General features: G+C 36.4%; 1 protein-coding gene across 3 annotated transcripts in view; it reads left to right on the forward strand.

Annotated features, from left to right (window-relative positions):
- The window catches only part of RAB6A (RAB6A, member RAS oncogene family), a 95,460-nt gene extending 78,940 nt beyond the window's left edge, over positions 1-16,520 (forward strand). For all 3 annotated transcript variants that reach the window (XM_077113624.1, XM_077113623.1, XM_077113625.1), the window contains exons 7-8: positions 12,141-12,207; positions 14,117-16,520. In XM_077113624.1, the coding sequence (XP_076969739.1) occupies positions 12,141-12,207; positions 14,117-14,181 (132 nt within the window). In that variant the 3' untranslated portion in view covers positions 14,182-16,520. The remainder of the gene's footprint in view (positions 1-12,140; positions 12,208-14,116) is intronic.
- The last annotated feature ends 6,673 nt before the right edge of the window (positions 16,521-23,193 follow it).

Consider the following 23,193-nt stretch of genomic DNA (forward strand, 5'->3'; position numbering starts at 1 on the left):
CTTCTCAGACCCCTTCTGAGTTCTTGCTGTAGGTCAGTCACAATTCAGAAGTGATGATGATAGTCTAAGAAATTTGCCAAGTAAATATCACCATCTTAGAAAACATTGGGAATCACAGTCTTAGTATGCCAGTTAGGTAAGCTACTTTAGTTTCATTTATTATTGAATGTATTGAGAACTTTTCATGTTTCTTCAGCCGTATTTGTTTGCAAAGCAGAGTTACTTTTGATGATTTTGTATTGAACTAATTGTTTGATAGAATCATGCCTTTTCACCAAAAGGTACAGAGATCCATTGGTATATAAGATATGTGGTTATCAGTTAGCTTTTTGATAGTCTGCTAATTGGATTCCTCCTCCCCACTTTCATGTACTGGATTGTAATACACATGATACAATAAAACCTTAAAAATCGTTGCTCCAATGTGACTGTGTGATTGTGAAAATCTTGTGTCTGATGCTCCTTTTATCCAGGGTATGGACAGTTGAGTGAAAATATATAGATAAAAAATGAATAAATAATAAGAGGAACAAAGGGTAAGATAAACTGGGTAGATGGAAAAACTACTTGTTAATGAGAGGGAAGGGTAAAGTATATGGTATGTATGAGTTTTTTCTGTTTTGTTTTTATTTAATTTTCTGAAGTGATGCAAATATTCTAAAAAATGATCATGGTGATGAATACACTTCTATGTGATGATACTGTGAGCCATTAATTGTATACCTGTATGAAATATATGTGTGTGAAGATTTCTCAATAAAGATTTTTTTAAAAAACTATCAAGACTAGACTAATCTAAATGGGAATATCTAACATGGTCATTTGTATTATATTGGATATTTAAGTAATGCTCAATATTTCATAAAAAGGCAACTGTTGAAGGAGATGATAATGATAAGGTGATTATTTTGACCTTCACCTGACTTTTCATCTGGTAACTAGTACATTCTTTTAATGGATTAACTGTATGGGTGTCATCTTTCTTAATAGATTCTCTAATTTTACAGTACTAGAAAATATAAAAAGAACAGAGAAGACCTTTTCTAAAATCACCAGTGCTTTTGAAGATGATTGTGTAATGATATAACTTTCGCAGTGTGATTGTGTGATTGTGAAAATCTTTTGTCTGATGCTCCTTTTATCGACCTTATCGACAGATGAGTAAAACATGGATTAAAAGTAAATAACAAGGGGACCAAGTGTTAAAATAAATTTAGTAGATTGAAATAAAATAATAATAAAAAATAAAATAGGTGGCAGCTTAGCGAGGTGTGGGATTTAGTTCGTCCTCCAGAACAGCTACTAAATAGCAAGGAACAGTACAGAGCAACTGCTGGGGCCACGTCAGTGACCGGATACACAGCGTACCCCAGTCTGGATCAGCTGGACTGGCTGCGAGCCCACCCAGAATCGTGAGTTCCCCAAGCCGTGGTGGCCAGCACCCCTCACCCACAGGCTGCTTCCCAGAGGGGAAAGGAAAGAGACTTTAGCAGCAACAGGGGCTGAGCGCAACTAAGCTCCAATTGTGGAAGTAATTCACAAATTCTGACTACTAAAAATAGGCCCCCGCTCAGCTGAACCTTGAGTCAAAGCAGAGGTTGCTGATTTTTGCCCTGGCACTGAGGGGGCAGAGTTGACAGAAAAAGAAAAAAAGAAACAGTTTTTTGGGGGATCAGATAGCATCTAATACTTGACAGGATCTGGGCCCTGAAGGAAAGGAGCGGACGCATAGAATCTGAATGTATACCAAGCAACATACCAACTTATGCTCTAAATTGGCAAACCCGAGGAATGTGGGTCCTGCTCTGAGAAAGATTTTACTCTCTCTTTTTTGTGACTGTGTTTCTATGGCTTGACTACCTTTGGATACAGCAGTAGAGCTTATCAGACTGCAACTGTCCCAGGCATAGGCAGAAACAAGCTTGTTTCAGAGCCTGTCTGGAGACTGTGCCTTCCCCGGGAGAGGGGTGGGGCCCAGCTCAGATGGATTCCCTCCCTCAAGGAATTCAGACCCCAGGGTTTGGAAAATTGAAGCAATTAAAGCTAGCCTACAACCTCTCCTCTGTCTCCACCACACCCCAGCAGGGAGAGTCTTCTGAACCTAAAGGTACTGCATCACCTTATGCTGGTGGGACCCACAGGCAGACAATTGCCACATATTGGGCATGATAGGAAAAACACAGAGTCCAAGACCTTACAGGAAAGTTTTTCAACCTGCTGGGTCTCACCCTCAGGGAATACAGATGCAGGTAACTCCTTCTTCCTGAAAGATGGCTAGTTTGGTCTGTGAAAATCTGGCTGGAATCTATAATACCTAAGTAGACCCTCCTAAGGGTGGGTGGGAGGGGGAGGCAACATACTGGCAGGGCAAGAAACAAGAAAACAACTGAAAAATTCTGATGTTAAACAAAACCTGAACTAGTGGTCCAGAATAAGCCAAACTGAATGTCAAAAAACAGATAGACAACAAAGTTATGCAGCAAGAAAATGCTAGGTAAAAAAAGTGGAAACAATCTCGAGAATAAACTAATTAAGGTAATTAAATACCTATACGCCAGCGAAAAATAACGAATCACACTAAGAAAACTGAAGACATAGCCCAGGAAAAGGAACAAACCAACAATTCAAATGAGATACAGGAGTTGAAGCAATTAATTGAGAATGTTCAAACAGACCTGGAAAACCTCATCAAAAATCAAATCAATGAATTGAGGGATGATATAAAGAAGGCAAGGAATGAACAAAAAGAAGAAATCGAAAGTCTTGAAAAAACAATTCACGGAACTTATGGGAATGAAAGGCACAGTAGAAGAGATGAAAAAAACAACAGAAACCTACAATGTCAGATTTCAAGAGGCAGAAGATAGGATCAGTGAACTGGAGGACGGAACATCTGAAACCCAACAAGCAAAAGAAAATACAGGGAAAAGAATGGAAAAATATGACAGGGGCTCAGGGAATTGAATGACAACATGAAGCGCACGAATATACATGTTGTGGGTATCCCAGAAGGAGAAGAGAAGGGAAAAGGAGGGGGAAAACTAATGGAAGAAATTATCACTAAAACTTTCCCAACTCTTAGGAAACACTTAAAATTACAGATCCAAGAAGTGCAGCATATCCCAAAGAGAATAGATCCAAATAGATGTACTCCAAGACACTTACGAATCAGAATGCCACATGTCAAAGAGAATCTTGAAAACAGCACGAGAAAAGCAATCCATCACATACAAGGGAAGCCCATTAAGACCGTGCGTAGATTTCTCTGCAGAAACCACGGAGGCAAGAAGACAGTGGCGTGATATATTTAAAATACTAAAAGAGAAAAACTGCCAACCAAGAATTCTATATCCAGCAAAATTGTCCTTCAAAAATGAGGGGGAAATTAAAACATTTGCAGACAAAACTTCACTGAGAGGATTTGCGACCAAGAGACCAGCTCTGCAAGAAATACTAAAAGGAGCACTAGAGGCAGATACGAAAAGACAGGAGAGAGAGGTGTGGAGAAGAGCGTAGAAATGAAAATTATCAGTAAAGGTAAAAAAGAAAAATTAGATGTGACATATAAAATCCAAAAGGCAAAATGGTAGAAGAAAGTACTACTCATACAGTAATAACGCTAAATGTTAATGGATTAAATTCCCCAATCAAAAGACACAGATTGGCAGAATGGATTAAAAAACAGAACCCATCTATATGCTGTCTACAGGAAACACATCTTAGACCAAGAATAAACATAGGTTGAAAGTGAAAGGTTGGGAAAAGATATTTCATGAAAATAACAATCAGAAAAGAGCAGGAGTAGCTATACTAATATCCAGCAAGTTAGACTTCTATGTAAAACAGCTGAGAGACAAAGTAGAACACTATGTATTAATAACAGGTACAATTCAACAAGAAGACATAACAATCATAACTATTTATGCACTGAGCCAGAATGCTCCAAAATGCATGAGGCAAACATTGAAAACACTGAAAAGAGAAATAGGCACATCTACCATAACAGTTGGAGACTTCAATTCCCCACTCCATTCAATGGACAGAACATCTAGACAGAGAATCAATAAAGTAACAGAGAATTTGAATAATACTATGAATGAGCTAGACTTAACAGACATTTATAGAACATTACACCCCACAACAGCAGGATACACCTTTCTCTCAAGTGCTCATGGATCATTCTCAAGGACAGACCATATGCTGGGTCACAAAGCAAATCTCAATAAAGTTAAAGAGATTGAAATCATACAAAACACTTTCTCAGATCATAAAGGAATGAAGCTGGAAATCAATAATAGGCAGAGTGCCAGAAAATTCACAAATATATGGAGGCTCAACAACACACTCTTAAATAACTAGTGGGTCAAGGAAGAAATACAAGAGAAATCAGTAAATATCTTGAGGCAAATGAAAATGAAAACACAATATATCAGAATTTATGGGATGTAGCAAAGGCAGTGCTGAGAGGGAAATTTATTGCCCTAAATGCCTATTTCAAAAAACAAGACAGGGCAAAAACCGAGGAATTAACTGTCCACTTGGAAGAACTAGAGAAAGAACAGCAAACTAATCCCAAAGCAAGCAAAAGGAAAGAAATAATCAAGATTAGAGCAGAAATAAATGAAATTGAGAACATGAAAACAATTGAGAAAATCAACAAAACCAGAAGTTGATTCTATGAGAAAATCAATAAGATTGATGGACCCTTAGCGAGGTTGACAAAAAGAAGAAGAGAGAGGATGCAAATAAATTAATTCAGAAATAGAAGAGGAGACAACCACCGACCCCACAGAAATAAAGGAAGCAATGAGAGGCAACTATTATGCTAAGAAATTCGACGATGTAGATGCAATGGACAGCTTTCTAGAAAGGCATGAACAACCAACATTGACTCAAGAAGAAATAGATGACCTCAACAAACCAATCACAAGTAAAGAAATTGAATCTGTCATTAAGAAGCTCTCCAAAAAGAAAATCCCAGGACCAGATGGCTTCACATGTGAATTCTACCAAACATTCCAGAAAGAATTAGTACCAGTCCTGCTCAAACTCTTCAAAAAAACTGAAGAGGAGGGAAAGCTACCTAATTCGTTCTACAAAGCCAACATCACCCTCATACCAAAGCCAGACAAAGATATTGCAAAAAAAGAAAACTACAGACCAATCTCTCTAATGAATATAGATGCAAAAATTATCCACAAAATTCTAGCAAATCGAATCCAGCAGCACATTAAAAGAATTATACACCATGACCAAGTTAGGATTCATCCCAGGCACGCAAGGATGGTTCAACATAAGAAAATCAATTAATGTAATACACCATATCACAAATCAAAGCAGAAAAACCACATGATCATCTCAACTGATGCAGAAAAGGCATTTGACAAAATTCAACATCCTCTCCTGTTGAAAGAATAGGAATAGAAGGGAACTTCTTCAACATGATAGAAATAGAAGGGAACTTCTTCAACATGATAAAGGGAATATGTGAAAAAAACACAGCTAGCATCATCCTCAACAGGGAAAAAAATGATAACTTCCCCCCAAAGATCAGGAACAGGACAAGGATGTCCACTATCACCACTTTTATTCAACATTGTGTTGGAAGTTCTAGCCAGAGCAACTAGACAAGAAAAAGAAATACAAGGCATCAAAATTGGAAAGGAAGAAGGAAAACTCTCACTGTTTGCAGATGATATGGTACTATATGTCAAAAACCCTGAAAAATCCACAGCAAAACTGCTAGAGCTAATAAATGAGTGCAGCAAAGTGGCAGGTTACAAGATCAACATTCAAAAATCTGTAGTGTTGCTATACACTAGTAATGAACAATCTGCAGGGGAATCAAGAAAAAAATTCCATTTATAATTGCAGCCAAAAGAATAAAATATTTAGGAATAAATTTAACTAAAGAGACAAAAGACCTATACAAAGAAAACTCTAAGAAATTGTTAAAAGAAATCACAGAAGACCTAAATAAATGGAAGAGCATACCGTGTTCATGGATTGGAAGACTAAATATAGTTAAGATGTCAGTTCTACCTAAATTGATTTACAGATTCAACGCAATACCAATTAAAATCCCAAAAACCTACTTTTCCGAACTAGAAAAACCAATAACCAAATTTATCTGGAAGGGCAGGGGTGCCCCAAACAGCTAAAAGTATCCTGAGAAAGAAAAATGAAGTTGGAGGTCTCACGCTAGCTGACTTTAAGGCGTATTATGAAGCTACAGTGGTCAAAACAGCATGGTACTGGCATAAACATACATATACTGACCAATGGAATGGAACAGAGTATTCAGATATAGACCCTCTCATCTGTGGACAATTGATCTTCGATAAGACATTCAAGCCAAGTCACCTGGGCCAGAACAGTATCTTCAATAAATGGTGCCTAGAGAACTGGAGAGCCACATGCAAAAGAATGAAAGAAGAGTCATATCTCACACCCTATACAAAAATTAACTCAAAATGGATCAAAGACCTAAACATTAGATCTAAGACCATAAAACTGTTGGAAGAAAATGTAGGGAGATACCTCATAAATCTTATAATAGAAGGCGGTTTCCTAGACCTTACACCCAAAGCATGAGCATTGAAGAAAGAAAGAAAGAAAGAAAGAAAGAAATGGAACGCCTCAAAATTAAACACTTTTGTGCATCAAAGAACTTTATCAAGAAAGTAAGAAGACAGTCTACACAATGGGAGACAATATTTGGAAATGATATATCAGATAAAGGTCTAGTATCCAGAATATATAAAGAGATTATTCAACTCAACAACAAAAAGATAGACAACCCAATTACAAAATGGGTAGAAGACTTGAAGAGACACTTCTCAGGGGAGGAAATACAAATAGCCAAAAGGTGCATGAAAAGATGCTCAACTTCCCTGGCTACTAGGGAAATGCAAATCAAAACCACAATGAGATACCATCGTACACCCACCAAAACAGCCATTATCAATAAAACAGAAAACGACAAGTACTGGAGAGGATGTGGAGAAAGAGGCACACTTATCCGTTGTTGGTGGGAATGTCAAATGGTACAACCACTGTGGAAGGCAGTTTGGTGGTTCCTCGGGAAACTAAATATAGAATTGCCATATGACCTGGCAATACCATTGTTAGGTACCTACTCAGCGGACATGAGGGCAAAGACACAAACGGACATTCGCACACCAGTGTTTATAGCAGCATTATTTATACAATTGTGAAGAGATGGAAATCACCAAAAGTCCATCAACAGACGAGTGGCTAAACAAACTGTGGGATATACATGTTATGAAGTATGTAACAATGTGGATGGACCTTAAGGACATTATGCTGAGTGAGAGTATCCAGAAACAAAAGGGCAAATATTGAATGGTCTTACTGATATGAACTGGAGTGAATAAACTTGGAGAACTTCATTGGTAACAAAGACCTACAGGAGGTAGAAATAGGGTAAGATATTGGGTAATTGGAGCTGAAGATACAGATTGTGCCACAGGTATGATTGCAAAAAACTCAGAAATGGATAGCACAATACTCCCTAACTGTAATACAATTATGTTAAAACACTGAATGAAGCTGAATGTGAGAATGATGGAGGAGGGCTGGGGGCACAAATGAAATCAGAAAGAAAGATAGACCATAAAGACTGAGATGGTATAATCTAGGGATGCCTAGAGTATATAATGATAGTGACAATGTACAAATTTTTGAAATATTTTTGCATGAGAAAGAACATAGGAATGTCATTACTGCAGGGTGTTGAAAATAGTAACTGATATTTTAAAATTTTAACTTATGTGTGAGACTAAAGCAAAAAATATTTATTTGGTTTGTACCAAAACCAAATTTATATTTTGATTAGTGCATTTCTTAATATAACTTATGTAGACAGCTTAATTGAATACCATAAGTACATGGAACCTTGAGTAGGGCATGAGATTTTGTTGGTTTGTCCAGCATGATGCCCCAATAAATCCTGGAGTGACATGAACAGTGAATCAAAAACTATTTGCAAAGTTCCCTTGGGGAAATGGTGAGAAAGGGGGAAAATTCAGCTTCCCCAGGTTGAATTCTTGATATTCTCACAAGCAGTGGGAACAACCAAAGCAATAGGCTGAGCCCCCAATCTTGGGGTTTGTTCATATGAAACTTAACCCCACAAAGAATATGTCAAGCCTCTGTAAAATTAGGCTTGAGAGTCACCCCCAAGAGAACCTCTTTTGTTGCTTAGATTTGGCATCTCTCTCAAGCCAGCACAAGCAAACTCACTGCCCTCCCCCTGTCTATGTAGGACATGGCTCCCAGGGGTGTGTAATTTCCTGGCAACATGGGACAGAAATCCTAGAATGAGCTGAGACTCAGCATCAATGGATTGAGAAAACCTTCTCGACCAAATAGGGGAAGAGTGAAATGAGACAAAATAAAGTGTCAATGGCTGAGAGATTCCAGAGTCGAGAGATTATCCTGGAGGTTATTCTCACACATTAGATACCATCTTTTTAGTTAAGGCATGACAGAGGCTGAAGGGAACTGCCTTAAAATGAGGAGCTATGTTCCAGTAGCCATGTTTCTTGATGATGATTCTATGATGATATAGCTTTCACAATGTGACTGTGTAATTGTGAAAAAATAAATAAATAAATAAAATCACCAGTGCTTGTCAGAAGAAAAAGATTTGTTCGGAAGAGAGAGGAAGACTTTGTGAGAAAATAGTGGTAGCTGATAAGTATCAGTGTTAACAAGTCAATGAAAGATTGTGTACATATTCACAGTGGAGTTACAACTGTATATATATATTAAAGGGAAATTAATTTACGTCAGTTGGGAAAGTGTATGGACTTTAAGCTTTGGAAGGAATGAGTCTTTTCCATATACCATATCCCCTTTGTTTCCCACAGTTCTTGGTCATAACAGATGTTAATCTTGTGTTTTTATGGTGTGCATTAATCCATAGATATCAGGCACGTATAATAGCAAGACCATTGTAGGCACTTTGGAGAATATATAGTTATGTAAAATATAGTTCTTTACTTCAAGACACTTAAGTTACAGTTGAGAAGAAGAGCTACAATCTCATGAAGATTATGCTAAAGAGTAGGTAATACACAATAAATGCCTAGTGAACGGCCTACTGAATGCTACAGATAGTAATTTTTGAGGGGCAAAATAAAGACTGGCACAAGGAGGTACATAATATTTGTTGAAGAAACTAATGAAATCACATATGGTTAAAATGGTCAAGGAAAGCTTTATTTAAAAAACAGAATAAAGCACTGATACGTGCTATCAGATGGATGAACCTTGGAAACATAATATTAAGTGAACAAAGCCAGACACACACACAAAAACACATATTGTATGATACCATTTATATGAAATACCCAGAATAAGCAAATTAATAGAAATTAGATTAGTGATTGCCAGGGATTAGGGTTGGGGGGGAATGCTAACAGATATAGGTGTTCTTTAAAAGGTGCTATAATTAGTTATGGTAGTTGAACAATTCTGTGAACATACTAAAAACGATTAAATTGTATACTTTAAAAAAGTAACTTTTATCATATATGAAATATAACTCAGTATAGCTGTTATTACAATACATGGCAGAATCTGAGCTGAATACCTGAAAGTATAAGATTTGGATAGATAAAGGACAGGGCATTCAATGGAAGAAAGAAATTAGCATAATACAGCTCCATCTAGCACACACTGAAAGCATGTTATGAATATTAACTTTATTGGCTTCCTTTCAAGCCCTTTATATATAATATCCAGGTGCTCAGATACTTGTTGAAATTAAGAATGAATCCATGTAACAATGTTGTGAGTCAACTGCTGTTGTTGCTCTGGTTTTAGAGATAAAAACTGAGACTTTACAAAGTATGTAACTTTGAAATTATTAACACATTAGAGCTACTTAATGTACCAAGTGTTTATTTCACTTAATTATTACAATATTCCTGTGAAGTAGATAGGTGTCTCCAGTTCACTTACAGGTAAAAAAAAGTTTTAGAGGCTGTGTAACTTACTTAAGAATAGCTTAATCTAGAATTTGAACCCATTTATTAGATATAATCCCTATGCTATTCTGCCTCTCTCATATTTACCCTAACCCTAAATTACCCTCTGTGCTTCACATCCCTAACATGGTAATACTTTAATATCACTGAATTGTCAAAAATCCAAAAATATGATGAATATGAACTGGTACAAAAGAAACTTTTATATTGGCCAGGCTTTACTCGGTCATTAATTCACTCAGCAGATGCTGTTTATCACCACATACATGCCTAGCTCTATTATTTTAGGGACTGGGATAGAATAGTCAGCCAAACAACCTAAGTTCATGCCCTTATAGACTTTACATTCTAGAGTAGTACTTTGATAAATGAATTATAGTATTCAAAAGGTGAGAAGTACTGTGGAGGAAACTAAAGTGGGGTAAGAGAGATAAAGAGTATTGGGGAGGGGTGTGTGATATTGCCTTATTTTAAAGGGTGGTCTGAAAAGGTAATATTTGAGCAAGGATCTAAAGGAATTGAAGAAATGAGCCATTTATGTATATACAAAAGGGGATTCCAAGCATCAAGTGCAAGTTAAAACCCTTGATATAGGAGGTAGTTGGTGTGTTTAAGGAATAGTAAGGAGCTCAATGCACTTGGAGTGGTGTGAGAGAGGTAACAAATGAATAAGAAATGAGTGTCAGAGGTACTAAACACCCTGTATGCTGTGGTAACGATTGGTACTTTTATTTTGAATGAGATAGTAAGCCATTGGAGAGTTTTAATCAGATGTGACATCTGGCTGTTCTATGAAAGATAGTCTGTAGAGAGTAAGGATAGAAGCAGGAAAACCTATTGAGTTAAGTGCCCTCTCCAAAAAAAAAAAGCAGATAATAATTGTTTATTCAAGAAATACTAGACTCCCAAAATTAAAATCAAAGTCAGCACACACTTACTAAGCGCTCAACACAGTGAGAACTACAGTGGTATATGAAACACTCCCTATACTTAACACAATTTACTTTCATAAAGGAAATTTTTCTGTAAGTTGGTGGAATTGATCAGCTTAGTTTGCTCTTTGCAGGATGGAAATTTTTCTTATAAAATATTTAGGTAACTTTATAAGAAAGGTAAACTGGTGGCAACAATGATAAATTTTAATTTGAGATCTCCTTCCCTAGTCTGCCCCCTTAAATTAAACTTCTGAAATTATAGCCCAAAATATTCAACTCAAAAGTTCCTATAGAGAGTCAAGATTCAGTTTGTCATTATCCCCAGAGCTAATTACTGTGGCTATCAACTTAAATGATAGTACCTGTTTCCCCCTAGAAATGACAAGTAAAGCACCATATACGTGGAATATCTTAGTGGATTTCATCTCATTTTTCCAGGAAAAGAAAATGTTCTAGCAAATATCGTGGCAAGGACATGCAGCATGCCTTATAGATAGTGAATACTCAGTAAATACAAGTTACAAATAAAAAATGCAAATATACTGGCATTTGTATTTACCCATGTTATTACCCTCAATGCAGATCTTCATGTGGCTTCTATCTATTATCTGTTACCCCTTCCTTTTAACCTAAAGTGAAGCACTCTCTAGCATCTTTTGTAGGGTTGGTCTAGTGGTGACACACATCTCAGCTTTTTTTTAATCTAGGAATATATTAAAGTCTCCTTCGTTTTGAAAGACAGTTTGCCAGTTATCAAGGATAATTTTGACTACCCTGGCTTTCACTATATATGACTTGAGAACCTAACCTTGTGAAAGATGGGAATGCCAGTATCCAGTTTTACTAAATGAATGATCTGTCCTTACTTTCAGTTCCTATAATGTTTTATTTTTATAAAGCAAATGACTTTTTTTTCTGCTTACTGCATAGCTATTTGCTCATTTCTTATCTTACCAGTTGGGAATCAGGGATCATGTCTTGTACCTCTTTGTATTTAGCGTGCTGTTTTTCACATATTCATTTATAGAATGACTAGTCATTTTAATATGCTTTCATGTAACTAAAATCTAAATGAGAAGTAACCCAGAAGTCATATCCTTTAAACTCCCCCTACAGTGATCATCCACCTTTACTTGATACATTTACTAAGTTTTCCCTCCTGATTATCACATTTCTCTCTTTTCCACAGCTCTTCCGACGTGTTGCAGCAGCCTTGCCTGGAATGGAAAGCACACAGGACAGAAGCAGAGAAGACAGTATCCTTTTTTTTTTTTTTTTGCCTTCCGAAAATATTATTGTTAACACTAGTCTTTAGAGTACCTAGCTAAGGAAAATTGTGCCATTGCCTTTTACAGCCAGGATTGTTGTCTCAGGTCATAGAAGCTCAGAAATTTTCTATATTAAATGAGTTATGGTTATACAAGTACACCTACCACTCACTACAATTAATGAATGAGAGGATTTCTGTTTGCTTACTTGTGTTTTAATGAGCAGAGAACCCTTAGAATCCCAGTCTCCTGTCTTTTTTTCACTGGCCTCTGGGGTTTTTTCCCCACAGTATGTCATATTTCCCCCTCCTTTTTCTAACATTTGCATTTTGCACTTGGCACAGGTTAGAAGTAACTCTTGTCTAGAACTTTATGGTGGCCAGAAACAGAACATACTTAATGAAACACGTGCAATATTAGTTGGTGCAAAGGATTTTGAATTTTGATAGTTTCGATGTTTGCTGTATATTTACTTTCTGTTTTTTCATATGCAGACATTTTATGAAACCAGAGTTCATAATACTTTGTCTTCCAGTCTTCCCACTTCTAAATATTTGTTTTCACAGCCTTTATTACTTTAAGGAAAATTTCTTTAGACAAGTTGTAGGTTTACAGAAAAATCATGCAGAAAATACACAGTCCCCATATATCACCCCCCTTACATACAGTTTTCCCTATTAACATTTTGAATTAGTATGGTATCTTTGTTACAAATGATGAAAAAATATTATAATTGTACTATTAACTATCATCCATAGTTTACATTAAGGTTCACTGTTTGTGATGTACAGTCCTATGGTTGTTTTAGTTTTTTGTAAAAAGTTTTTTCTAGTAACATATATACAACCTAAAAATTCTCCTTTGAACCACATTCAAATCTAAAGTTCAGTGGTATTAATTACATTCACAATATTGAGCTACCATCACCACCATCCTTATGAAAACTTTTCTGTCACCCCAAACAAGAAGCTCTGAACCAATTAAGCATTAACTCCCCGTTCCGTGTCTTCACCCCAGGTCTTGGTAATCTGTATTCTAGTTTTGGACTCTGAATTTGCTTATTCTAATAAGTTATATCAGTGAGATCATACAGTGTTTATCCCTTTGTATCTGACTTATTTCATTTAATATGTCACGTGATTGAGAATGTTATTCCTTTTATGGTTGAATAATATTCTTTTATATGTATATACCACAATTGTTTGTCCATTCTTCTGTTGATGGACACATTGGTTGTTTTTATCCTTTGACAATTGTGAATAATGCCATGAACATCAATGTGCATAGATCTGTTCAGGTCCCTGCTTTCAGTTCTTTTGGGTATATATATATACCTAGTAGTGGAATTGCTGGGTCATATGGTAATTCGGTAAACTGTTTTTCCCAGTGGCTACATCACTTTGCCTTCCCACCAACAATGAACAAGTGTTCCTTTTTCTCCACATCTTCTCCAACTTGCTGTTCTTTGTTTTTTCAATTGTAGCCTTTCTCATGGGTATGAAATGGTAACAGCCTTTATTACTTTTAATGGCATGTAGTGCTCTACTAAGTTGAATTCCTGTAATTTATTAAATTCTCCCCCTGTTGTTAGAACTCTCTTATAGACTTTTTTTGGATTGTATTGTTTCTATAAGAAACGTTATTTTCATTTGATACTTTCTCCTGTAGAATAATTCCCTTCGAATTAGAGTACCATGAATAGAGCTTCAACCTTATTCTAATTCTTGCTGCATATAAGTATAAATAGTTGTATTCCATTTGAGCACCTCATTTGGTGAAGCAGCTTAATAGAAAAGTAGGCTCTGAAACCAAATAGGCATGTATAGGGTTTGCCAGAGATGTTAGTGTTTAGCAGAATTGTACTTTCCCATTTATAGCTCCTTAACTTTTCTTTCAGTGATTGACATAAAACTGGAAAAGCCTCAGGAGCAGCCTGTCAGCGAAGGAAGCTGTTCATGCTAATTTCCCATGGCATCTTTAACCCTTTTCCGGAAACCTCACTGCTTTTGCCCCCTTACTGTTTCATTGACTGCAGTGTGAATATTGGCTTGAACCTTTTCCCTTCAGTAATAACATATTGCAAATCATCATTGCTGCCTGTCTCGTGGAGATGATCTATAGCTTCACAAGCACAAAAAAAGTCAGTCTTCATTATTTATATTTTACAAAAAGCCAAAAGATTCCAGAATATTCCAGTGATAACTTTAAAAATTAGATACATTTTCTTAACATTTTTTTCCTTTTTTTTAATGTTATGACAATGTACTTCAAAATGATGGAAATCTCAATGGTATGAGTGTGGCTTGATTAAGGAGCAATATATTTACAACAGCATTTGCCTACCTACTTGATCTCTCCCTCTTTCTCTTCCTCTTCCGTAGCCAATCCTTATTCTTACCCTCCCTTCCCAGAACAAACAGGAGATAGCAAGGCAGCAGTCAGACCAAACCCACTGGAATTATCCTTAAAATTTAGGGATACTTCTTGATGTAGGCCTTCAGTCAAGATTTCCAAAATTATTCTTGAGCATTGATGTAAATTCCTTAGACCTTCCTTTAAGTCATCTCAGCTATCATGGTGGGCAATGCTTGAATGAGGAAAGGGTTCTGGTGAATCTTCAAAATGAATCCTAATGAACATACTGACTACTTACAAGTAGAAGAACATAAAATATATTCTGACCAAAACAAATGACCCTTTCACATGTGCTTTATTAGACTCTGGGAGATAAGTGATCTACTATGTCAGTACAGTTTTTTAATATTTAAATCTTCATGGTAAAATAAAAAAAGTTCTAATGAACTATTTCTCCCAAGATTTAAAAAGTTTCTAGTTAGAGTTATTACTCTATTTGTTAGTAAAATCTTTTCAAGCATCTTTTGCTTGAGTTTTCTTCCCTTCTTTTTAAATGCTGTTCAGGCAAGAAACTGTTGAAACCAAATTCCTTTTAAGAGGAACCAGTGGATGAATTTAAATTTTGTGCTATGATCAAAACTATTATAAGCAGTAAAAACAATTTGATCTCTAGACCTTACCAACACAGAATCCTCAGCAGAATAGCAAATACTTTGCTCAGAACGTTCGAGGTCAAATTGAAGAAAGAAACAATTTTCTCATAAGCCCGTACAGTCATATCTGGAAAAGCGTACATAAAAAAAGAGGGAAGGTGGTGCAACGGTGGGTGGCTCAGCAGGTAGAATTCTCACCTGCCATGCCGGAGACCTGGGTTCGATTCCCGGTACCTGCCCATACCAAAAAAAAAGAAAGAGGAGCAAATGGAAATAAAGTTCAATATTATGCAGATTTATGCCTTATTTTTTAGCTTTTTTTTTTTTAATGTTAGGTATTTCAGGCTGGTTTTGCTTTTAATTAGATCTGTATAGTTAGACTAATTAACCAGTGAGTTAGTTTTATATTTAAGCTACAATTTATCTTTTCTCTTTGGTGATATTTATTTCTTTGCCTTTTTTTTTTTAACTACTCTTAATTTTTGGATGTTTTGTTGAATCTGTTTAGATCTTGATCACCTTGGCAATATGTATTTCCCTTAAAACATTGCAGACAAATATACTAGGAGTGCACCCTCTTTACTAGTTATTGTGAGATTGCTGTGTAAGTTAATAAACACATTTGTAAATACATTGTTTGCAGGAAGAAAATTTTTGAGTATATAGCTCAGCCTGCTGAATTTAAAGTTGTAAACATTCTTAACACAATATAAAGATGAAAAGACAACAATATCTTCATACTTCCTCTTCTCATTGCAACAAAACCCTTTGGGAGAATTTTATTCCCTTTTTCCTCTTCCTTGTTTCACTTCCTACTTACTGTCACCTTGTAATATTCAGAGAACACTGGGATTATGGATCTGAATAGAGAAATGCTTTCAGATAATCATTAGCCCACATACCAGTAACTTATGCTCAAAGACAGGATGGAGTTGTAAAGTGCTTTTATAATGCAATATTATTGTTAAAGGCAAGGGTTGACTTTTTTGTTTTATTTTGACATGGCATGTCCTGAAATAAATATCAATTCAATATGGCAGATGGGTCATATTCTTTATTTGGAAGAAGTTGTGATTTCTGACAAGAAGGTGATTGTCTTCTTATACTGTAGCATTTTGTTCTTTTTATGTATCTTTTAAGAAAGTAACCAGTTAATGCTGCTTTTAACATTGGTCTTTTTTTGGCTTGGGGTTCTTCAACTGAAGCAGTGAAGTGTGTTCATGGTCCAGGTTTTTTTTTAATAAACACAATTTTGCTGCCAAAAATATATAAATAAAACACGAAAGAAAGCAATTGTTGACTTGGTTTCCTATTCCTACCAGAATGGTAAATTACTGTGTACTTCTTGCTCTTTCCCTAGAAGAACTGTAAAAGGAAAATACAATCCAGAAAAATAAAATGACAACAAAATGGAAGTTAGAACACTGTTTTCAGCAGTTGTGAATGGGGGAGAATGACTGCAACTTAACAAGGCCACTGGTAGAGACAATAATTGTACATATTAATAAAAATAGTTTAATTTTTGTTTTTGCCTCCTAACTCCCAACCCCACCTTTCCCTTGGGACATGAGATGGCAAAATATGGCCCTTTGGCCAATTAGTTGTGACAGACTACATGGCCTACAAAGCCAAAAATACTCTGGCCTTTTACCATAAAAAAGGCTTTGGGATAATCATACCTGACCTCCTTGCTGTAGAAATGGAGACCACACCAGACTGCTGGTACACGTATCCACAGGTATAATATCAGGGGCAGTGCAAAAGCCATGATAAGTGAGGAGTTGATGAAAATAGGTGGGAAATGGCCTTCCGTAGGCATTACACTCCACGATTTCCATGGAGTCTGATAGAACTCCGAGTCTATCAGAGTTGATGGAATGGACTGTAATCTAGGGACTGACTCCTACAAGAGTTTTCTCCCTAATCTAGGTTTAAAGGTAAGACCCTGCACCGTGGGATCAAAAATGGTCTCCTGACCAAAAGGGGGAAAATAAGTGTAATAAAATAAGGTATCGGCGGCTAAGAGAGTTCAGATAGAGTTGAGAGGCTGTTCTGGAGGCTATGCTTTCACACGCTTTAGGTAGATATTGCTAATTACCAAGCTTTGCCAAACTCCAAACAATATCATTCCTGTTAACCCTAAGTAAAACCTGGGAGTCTAAGATTGTACAAAAGTTTCACATACTAAGGATTACTTTCCAGAAATCTACAACCTCAAGTTGGGTTCCTAAGCCAGACAAATCATGAAATCCAGAGGGGCCTCTCTCCAAGAACATCAACTAGTTCTATTCCCCATCCCATATTATCAACACCCCTTTTCAACATGAAAAAGTTGGAATGGGCATAACCCAAATACCCATAAGGACTGGAGGAAGGATCAAAGGAGAAGGAGTTACAACAGAGAAGATAGGATTTAACAAATGAGAATGACTGCTGAATATTATATTGATATTCCTTTTAGTCTCCAGTGTCTTGGAACAGCTAGAAGGAAAAACCTGTGCCAAATTCTGAAATCTGTTCTATAACTACTAGTTACAATGTACTTTGAAATTTATTCCTTTTTTGTATATATGTTATATTTCATAATAAAAACTGTTTAAAGGTAAGGCCCTGATAGGCAGTGTGGTTTGGTGAGATGATACGAAATGGGAGAAATTATGTATGGTCCTGTGTTTCCCCTTTCCTCCTTAAACACTGGACACTCTGATCTTCCTTTTTCAGTACACCTTTCCAGACTAGTAGTCTATAGTCCCAGGTATAGGGAGGTTTGAACTGACCAATCAGAATAGTTGGACACCTGAAAGACAGCAAAGAATTTAAAGATAGCATGATAAATATTGAAGAGATAAGGGACGATACTAGCAATAAGGAACAAGAATAAAGACATAAAATAACCAATAAAATTATTTTTTAAACTTTTTAAATTGTGAAATGAAAAAAGCATACACACACAAAAAAGCAATAATTTTCTAAGTATGTTTTAACAAGTAGTTACAGGGCAGATTTTAAAGTTTGGTATGGGTTACCATGCCACATTTTCAGGTTTTTCCTTCTAGCTGCTCCTCAATACTGGAAGCTAAAAGAAATGTCATAGTGATTTAGCAGTCATACTCATTTACTAAATCCTATCTTCTCTGTTATAACTCCTCTTCCTCCATTGATTCTGTTCACAATCTGTAGAAGAAAATTCTAATTTTTTCATGTTGAAAAGAGGTGTCAACAATATAGGATGGGGGGTGGAATTAGTTGATGTGCTTGGAGAGGCTGGCCTTTCTGGGTTTCAGGACCTACCTGGCCTGGGAAATGTGGTATGTGGCAATATGGTAGTGTTATCAGGGATCACAGATCTACTGTTCCTTACTATATATATTCACATTGCTGCATTTAAAAGATATATCTGCCTTTTACAGTTTTCAGACTTTTCTTACTGACTTTTGGCATTACTTGATATCCAAATCAAGATAAAGGCTTCTTAGAACGATCTCAACACCCCTGGCTGGCACCTTCCCTAACCCACTCGTCTCAGTTCAGTGCAGAACTGGTCTGCACTCCCAGTACAGGTCCCTGGTCCCGGTTCCTGAGGAAGCAGAGTTCCTTATGCACATACTGGGAGCGTATTTGTCTGGCTTACGCCAGTGGTGAACCAGGACACTCATTACAGACTTGCCGTTCCAGAACTTGTCCTGTATGTAGAAGACAGTTCACAAATCTCTCCTATAGAACACCATGGAGAGATAAGTCAAAAAAGCAGAGAGATTTATTTTGTCTAGAACTTAAATTTTCTGTAACTCACAATCTAAATCAACCTACCTGGATAATCACTCATTTAAACAACCCAAACACAGGGAGCCCAGAATGGGAATAAGACCTTGTAATTTTGTATAGCTTATTGTAAACCTGGAGACATCTCAGACTAGTGGGCAGAAACTTTGGGAATTTATGTGACACCTGAGACTCAGAGTTAGAGCTCTGGATCTATGAAAGTCAGCAGTAACCCATACAGAAAGTGATTAAAAAGTTGAAAAAGGCATCAAACTTCAAGTAGAGATATGAATAAAGTACATGAAATCTTAAATAGGGCATGGGATTTTGTTGGTTTGTCTAGGTTAGTGTGATGCCCTGATATACCTAGGATAATTTGGGCAGTGAATAAAGAAGTATTTTCATAGTCCCTTTGGGGGACTGGGGAGAAAGGAGGAAATATTCAACTTCCCCATTTGGAGACTTTCTAATATTCTTGCAAGCATTGGGGGCAACCAATATAATAGGCTGAGTCCTTGATCTGGGGTTTGCCCCTATGAAACATTCCTGCAAAGGAAAAGCTAAGAATACTTATAATTAGGTCTAAGAGTCAGAGAACCTCTTTTGTTGCTCAGGTGTGGCCTCTCTCTCTCTAAACCAACTCGGCAGGAGAACTCACTGCCCTCCCCCATACGTGGGACATGACTCCCAGGGGTGTAAATCTCCCTGGTGATGTGGGACAGAACAACTCCCAGGATGAGCTGGGACCTGGCATCATGGGATTAAGAAAGCCTTCTTGACCAAAAGGGGGACGAGAGAAATGAGACAAAGGAAAATTTCAGTGGCTGAGAGATTTCAGAGTTGAGAGGATATCCTAGAGATTATTCTTAAGCATTATATAGATAGCCCCTTTTTTGTTTGTGGTGTATTGGAGTGGCTGGAGGGAAGTACCTGAAATTGTTGAACTGTGTTCTAGTAGCCTTGATTCTTTTTTTTCTTTAAATTTTTTTTAATTGACAAGCCAAAATAACATATGAACACAAGCATTCTTAATATACAAACGTCCCATACATGGTGTACAATCAGTGGCTCACAATATCATCACATAGTAGTATATTCATCACATGATCATTTTTTAGAATATTTCCAGAAAAAACTCATTCACCATACCCCTTACCCCTTCCTCTCATTGATCACTAGTATTTCCATCTACCCAGTATATTTTAACTTTTGTTCCCCCTAATTTTTTTCTATACCCTTTACCACTCCTTTTCATTGAACACTAGTATTTCAATCTAGTTTTAACATTTCAATTTGTTTTAATATTTGTTCTCCCATTATTTATCTTTAATCCATATTTTTTACTCGTCTGTCCATACTATAGGTAAAAGGAATATTAGACACAAGGTTTTCACAATCACAGTCACACTGCAAAAGCTATATCATTATACATTCATTGTCAAGAAACATGGCTACTAGAACACAGCTCTACAGTTTCAGGCACTTCCCTCTAGCCTCTCTAATACACTTTAAACTAAAAAGGGGATATCTGTATAATGCATAAGAATAACTTCCTGGATAACCTTTTGACTCTGTTTGAAATCACTCAGCCATCAACACTTTATTTTGTCTCATTTCTCTCTTCCCCCTTTTGGTCACAAGAAGACTTTCTCAATCCCCTAATACAGAGTCCCAGCTTATTTTAGGATTTCTGTCCTGTGTTTCCAGCAAGGTTTACACCCCTGGGAGTCAAGCCCCACATAGAGAGGGGGAGGACAGTGAGTTTGCTCGCAGTGTTGGTTAAAAGAGATAGGCCACATCTGAGCAACTAAAGAGGTTCTCTGGGCGTGACTCTTAGGTCTAATTTTAAGTAGACTTAGCCTATCCTTTGTGGGGATAAGACTTTTTAAATGTTTTTTATTGTGAAATATAACATATATACAAAAAGTAATACATTTCCAAGTACATTTTAACAAGTAGTTATAGAACAGATTTTTAAGTTTGGTATGGGTTACAGTTTCATGATTTTTCATTTTTAGTTCTAGCTGCTCTAAGACACAGGAGACCAGCAGAAATATCAGTATACTGATTCAACAGTCATGTTCATTTGTTAAATCCTACCTTCTATATTATACTTCTCCTTCTCTTTAATAGACTTTATTTTTAAAAACTGTTTTAGGTTTACAGAAAATTTGAGAAGATAGTAGAGTTCCGATATACCCCGCACCCAGTTTCCCTAGTAGTAGCATCTTAACTTCAGTTGCTACATTTGTTACAATTAATGAACCAGTATTGGTGTTATTATGAACTAAAAGTCTATACTTTATTTAGATTTCCTTGGTTTTTTTCCTAATGTCCTTTCTCCTGTTACAGGTTACCACATTACATGTGGTTTTCATATTTCCTTAGGCTTCTCTTGCCTGTGACAGTTTCTCAGTCTCATTTGTGATGACCTTGACAGTTTTAAGTAGAACTAGTTATGTATTTTGTAGGATACCCCTGTGTTGGAATTTGATGGTTTTCTCATGATAGGTTTTGGAGTAAAAGGTCACAGAGGTAAATTTCCATTTCATTATATCATATAAAGGATACATACAATCAACATGATTTATCACTGTTTATGTTGACCTTTGTCATCTGACTGATGTGGTGTTTCTCAGCTTTCTCCACTGTAAATTTACTCTTTACCCTCCTTTTCATATGTACTATTTGGAAGGAAGTCACTATGTGCAGTCCAAACTTAAGGAGTAGGGATTTATACTTCCCCTCCTTGAGGACAACTCTTCTTCCCCATTTATTTATTTTTTTTCAATAACATTTATGTCAGTATAGACTTTTGTATATTTAATTTATATTTTGGATTCCCAATACTATTTTATTTTGTTGCTCAAATTATTTCAGCCTTGGGCATTGGGAGCTCCTGTGCCCCTTGGACGTACCCTCCTGAATATGTTTTGTGTGTTTATTGGTCTGTTTTGTTTATTTTTTGAGCACTTTGTTCCTTTCTGGCTCTTCAAAATGCTCCAGGTTTATCCCCTCACCCAGACTTAGAATCAGTCATTTTTCTCCAGGGATCCCTGGTTCTGTTAATTGGAGAATTGTATTAGAAATCAAGATATAGGTGCTAGGTGTGCTCATTGTTACTGAGCTGTTGTTTCTTTTAGGCCCTCTCATTTGACAGAGCAAGGAAATGCATATAAGTATACTAACATATCTATATACACATATCAATAAATATTTCCATAAGTAGCCATCTGTCCCTGTATTAAGCTCAACATGAGTTCATACTGATGCCTCCAACTCTATTATTACATGGATCATTCTAGCTTCTTCCCCTTATTTATTTGAATTCCCACTCCAACTCGAGAAATCTGGCTCCCACCATCCTCCATCCATTTACTTAAATCATTCAATTCTGGTATACATATATAGCAATGCCCGAAGTTTTAACCCATACTCTCCCCTGGGCAACAGCTTTACCAGTTAGAGAACAGTGTTTATGTGCAGTTCCTTTTGCCTTTTTCTTACAGACTCAACTCATTTACAAAGTTACTTAGGTCAGCAGCTTTTCCTCCCATCCCCTTCAGTGAGTTTGTTTCATACATTTGTTATACTGTCATTCTCTTGCCACAGTCTGCATTTCTTCCTGGGAAACTTAGCCTCCTAAATGATATATATTTTTAAAATTTGCTTATTATTGAGGTCGACCCTTTGTGCTGTACAGTTCTATGGGTTTTGACAAAGACATAATGTCATGTATCCACCATTACTGTATCATACAAAATAGTTTCACTGCCCTAAAAATCTGCTGTTCTTTATCAATTCTACTCTCCCTATCTCTCCCCAGACTCCTAATAACCATTGGTTTTTTATTGTCAATATAGTTAAGCCTTTTCAAGAATGCCATATAATTGCAATCATACATTTTACAACCTTTTCAGAAAGGCGTCTTTTGCTTTGCAGAATGAATTTAAGGTTCATCCATGTCTTTTTATAGCTTGATATCTCATACGGTTTTATCACTACTTTGTTTACGCAGTCACTTGTTGAAGGTTGCTTTCAGTTTGGGGCAGTTATGAATTAAGCGGCTATAAGCATTCATGTAGCGGTTTTGTTTGGACATATGTTTTCAACTTAATTATATAAATTTAGCTTTGACAATTAGACAATATTTAGCTTTGTAAGAAACTGCCAAACTCTCTTCCAATATAGCTGTATCATTTTG

The sequence above is a fragment of the Tamandua tetradactyla genome, chromosome 8 (genome assembly GCF_023851605.1).
Source record: "Tamandua tetradactyla isolate mTamTet1 chromosome 8, mTamTet1.pri, whole genome shotgun sequence".
Lineage (NCBI taxonomy): Eukaryota > Metazoa > Chordata > Mammalia > Pilosa > Myrmecophagidae > Tamandua > Tamandua tetradactyla.